Source organism: Helobdella robusta (assembly GCF_000326865.2).
Source record: "Helobdella robusta unplaced genomic scaffold HELROscaffold_4, whole genome shotgun sequence".
In the NCBI taxonomy this organism is placed as follows: Eukaryota; Metazoa; Annelida; class Clitellata; order Rhynchobdellida; family Glossiphoniidae; genus Helobdella; species Helobdella robusta.
In genome coordinates, this window is record NW_008704902.1 from 8,864,137 (window position 1) to 8,866,791 (window position 2,655).

Below are 2,655 nucleotides of genomic sequence, written 5' to 3' on the forward strand. Positions count from 1 at the left end.
AAAATTGATAACATGAATATTTACTGAACAAAAGCCTGTCTGACTCTGCTTGTTTGATTGCTATAGTGACAGCGTGATGATTGCGAAAGTTATATAAGTAGCCGTGCTTATAAACTTACAAACGATCCCACTGAGTTGAAGTCTGTTTGCTTGTTAACAAAATTAAAATCCAATTAAAAGTGTAACTTAAGTTGTGCTGGTTTTTATAACTGAGGAGGTTTCAATTATTTTTGAAATATCGATATTCTGTGGTATTATTAACGATTAACATCAGCACCTTTCGATTGTTATTTTAGTAGTAAATATTTGCAGGATGTTTAAAAAAATCTATCTGGTATTAAAAGAAACTTTTGAAATGTTGAAAAATATTCATTTTTTATTATATTATTTATAAGGAATAAATAAATGAATAAATATATAATTTGGTATCATTTCTCTGAAAAGGAACAATATTTGAAGCAGTTAATTTTTATATTCAGGCTCCAACGTAACGATGAACTTCTCGTGGAAATGTAAAACAATTTTTGTCGTTTTCCTGTTCATCATCAAATATTCCTCAGCAGACCTTGGTGAGTTAGTTGGTTGAAATGTAATTTAAATTCGTAAAACATTGATGAGAACAATTAATAACGTTTGTTTGTTAGCGTGCTATTTATTTGGAAAAAATTTCATTTTCATGGCTTGTGTTTCTCGAAAAAACACAAAACTTGACAAAACTAATGACTACATTGTTGTTAATATAAAAACATAATGCAACAATGCAACAATTCACACTGTTTTGAAAATGTAATGAAGTAACTTTAAACCGTAACAAATAATAAGAGGAAAACAACATATGCGGGGGTGAGAAACGAGAACTTGTGGCCCATCCGAAGAATTGTTCCCTGTATTACAAATGTTCTCAAAAGCAAGTCAGCAGTCTCAATGCCTGCCAATCAGGTTTTTGGTTTGATCAAAGACAAGAAAAATGTGAAAACATTCAATCCTTTTCACAAAAGCAAGCTGACAAATGTGCCGATGATTCGAGATCGTAAATATTTATTATTTGATTTTCTGTTGTTTGTAACTGAAGAGTTTCTCGTTCATACAGTCAATTGGTTTAAATGCCTAGGCCGTATTGATAAATTATTTAGTTTTGTTTATGATTATCAATAAATAATTAACGTGACGCGTTAACTATATCAAATTTTATAAATTTTCATTCTAGAGCAAAGAAACATTGCAAAATAATTCGAAGATGTTTTAAAACAACAGCATTAACACCAACAACAAAAACAACAAAGTCTCCAAATAAGAAAAATTACCAAATAGTTAAAAGATGTTTCTTCCCTGTGATTTTAGGTTAGAAATTATCCGTAAACTGACTGTTATATAATTGCGCGTTAATCGAATGAATACAAAATTTAGCTGATTCAAAGTGGTTACATGAAGATTCTGACAAAAATGATGACAAGAAACAGAATAAATATCTGCCGAAAAGTATTTCAATCAAACTTCCCACCGGGAAACAAACGACGACTCAGCTCAATTTGGCGAAAAAACCAAACTCAACCGACAATTTGGTTATTTTGTGCAACACTCGTGGTAGAGTGGAAAAGTGGGTCGCTTCAGAAAACGAAGTACATTTTATGATGCTATTTATGTAAATAAAATATGTATAAACACCAACATTGAATCAAAACAGACTTGGAGCGTGTACAGTGATCTGAAAACTGAATCGTCCATCTCAGTGGCTACGCGGATTGAAGGTGGCAAAAAGAAGTTAATTTATGTAAGTTTCCTTTGCTGGTGACGTTGAAATTACAAAATTTGAAATGCGAACTTTCAATTAAAAGGATGGTTCGTTTGTTGCCAACAAGACGAGATACAGCCTCAGACCAAACGAAGGAAAACGATCTTACCCACTGGACCCAAACAAAACGAAGTTCATTTCTCTCAACGACACAACTTATATTCTGACTGAAGAAAACTACACCGCTGGTCAATATGATTTTGTGCGAGGTACACTTAATCATAATTTTTCTTGAAACACAGTCATTATACCAATTTTGTCATACTTGATTGACGTTTATTAAAAGCCGAACAATCGGGGCCAGCCAACGTGACCTCGGTGATGACTGACTTGGAAAAGTTGGTGAACGCACAGCTGCAATCAACTTCATCACAAAGAAGATATGGACTGGAGTTGTTCATTGTTCTCGATTACTCTATATTCTACAAGTAAATATTTGAAAAAAAATGAAGAGTAAAACTAAATTATCCACTATTCCACTATACTTAATACGTTTTTTATATGTGTGCATGTATCCACACATCTACACACACACACACACACACACACACACACACACACACACACACACACACACACACACACATACACACACACACACACACACACACACACATATATATATATATATATATATATATATACACATGCATGTTATGAATTCACCACTGCATGAGCCTTGTCAAAGTCGAGATGTGAATTTGATGTTTTAAATAACAAAATATATATGTAGAGTTTATATAGCGCTCGTTCAAGTTCTCACAAACGCTTTATCCCACAAGTGCGCTTTGATTCTTTTTCTAAAAATCACTTCATCAATCTCATTTGTTTTCAGCTCTGTTGGCAAATCATTCCACATCCTT

General features: G+C 32.9%; 1 protein-coding gene across 1 annotated transcript; it reads left to right on the forward strand.

Moving 5' to 3' along the window:
- Positions 1–493: 493 nt before the first annotated feature.
- Positions 494–2,224, forward strand: HELRODRAFT_163019 (hypothetical protein; the record flags this gene model as incomplete). The annotated part of the gene is made up of 6 exons (XM_009025057.1): positions 494–569; positions 823–939; positions 1,408–1,619; positions 1,685–1,771; positions 1,836–2,001; positions 2,079–2,224. The coding sequence occupies 6 exons, from the start codon at positions 494–496 to the stop codon at positions 2,222–2,224; spliced, it is 804 nt and encodes a 267-aa protein (XP_009023305.1).
- Between the last annotated feature and the right edge of the window lie 431 nt (positions 2,225–2,655).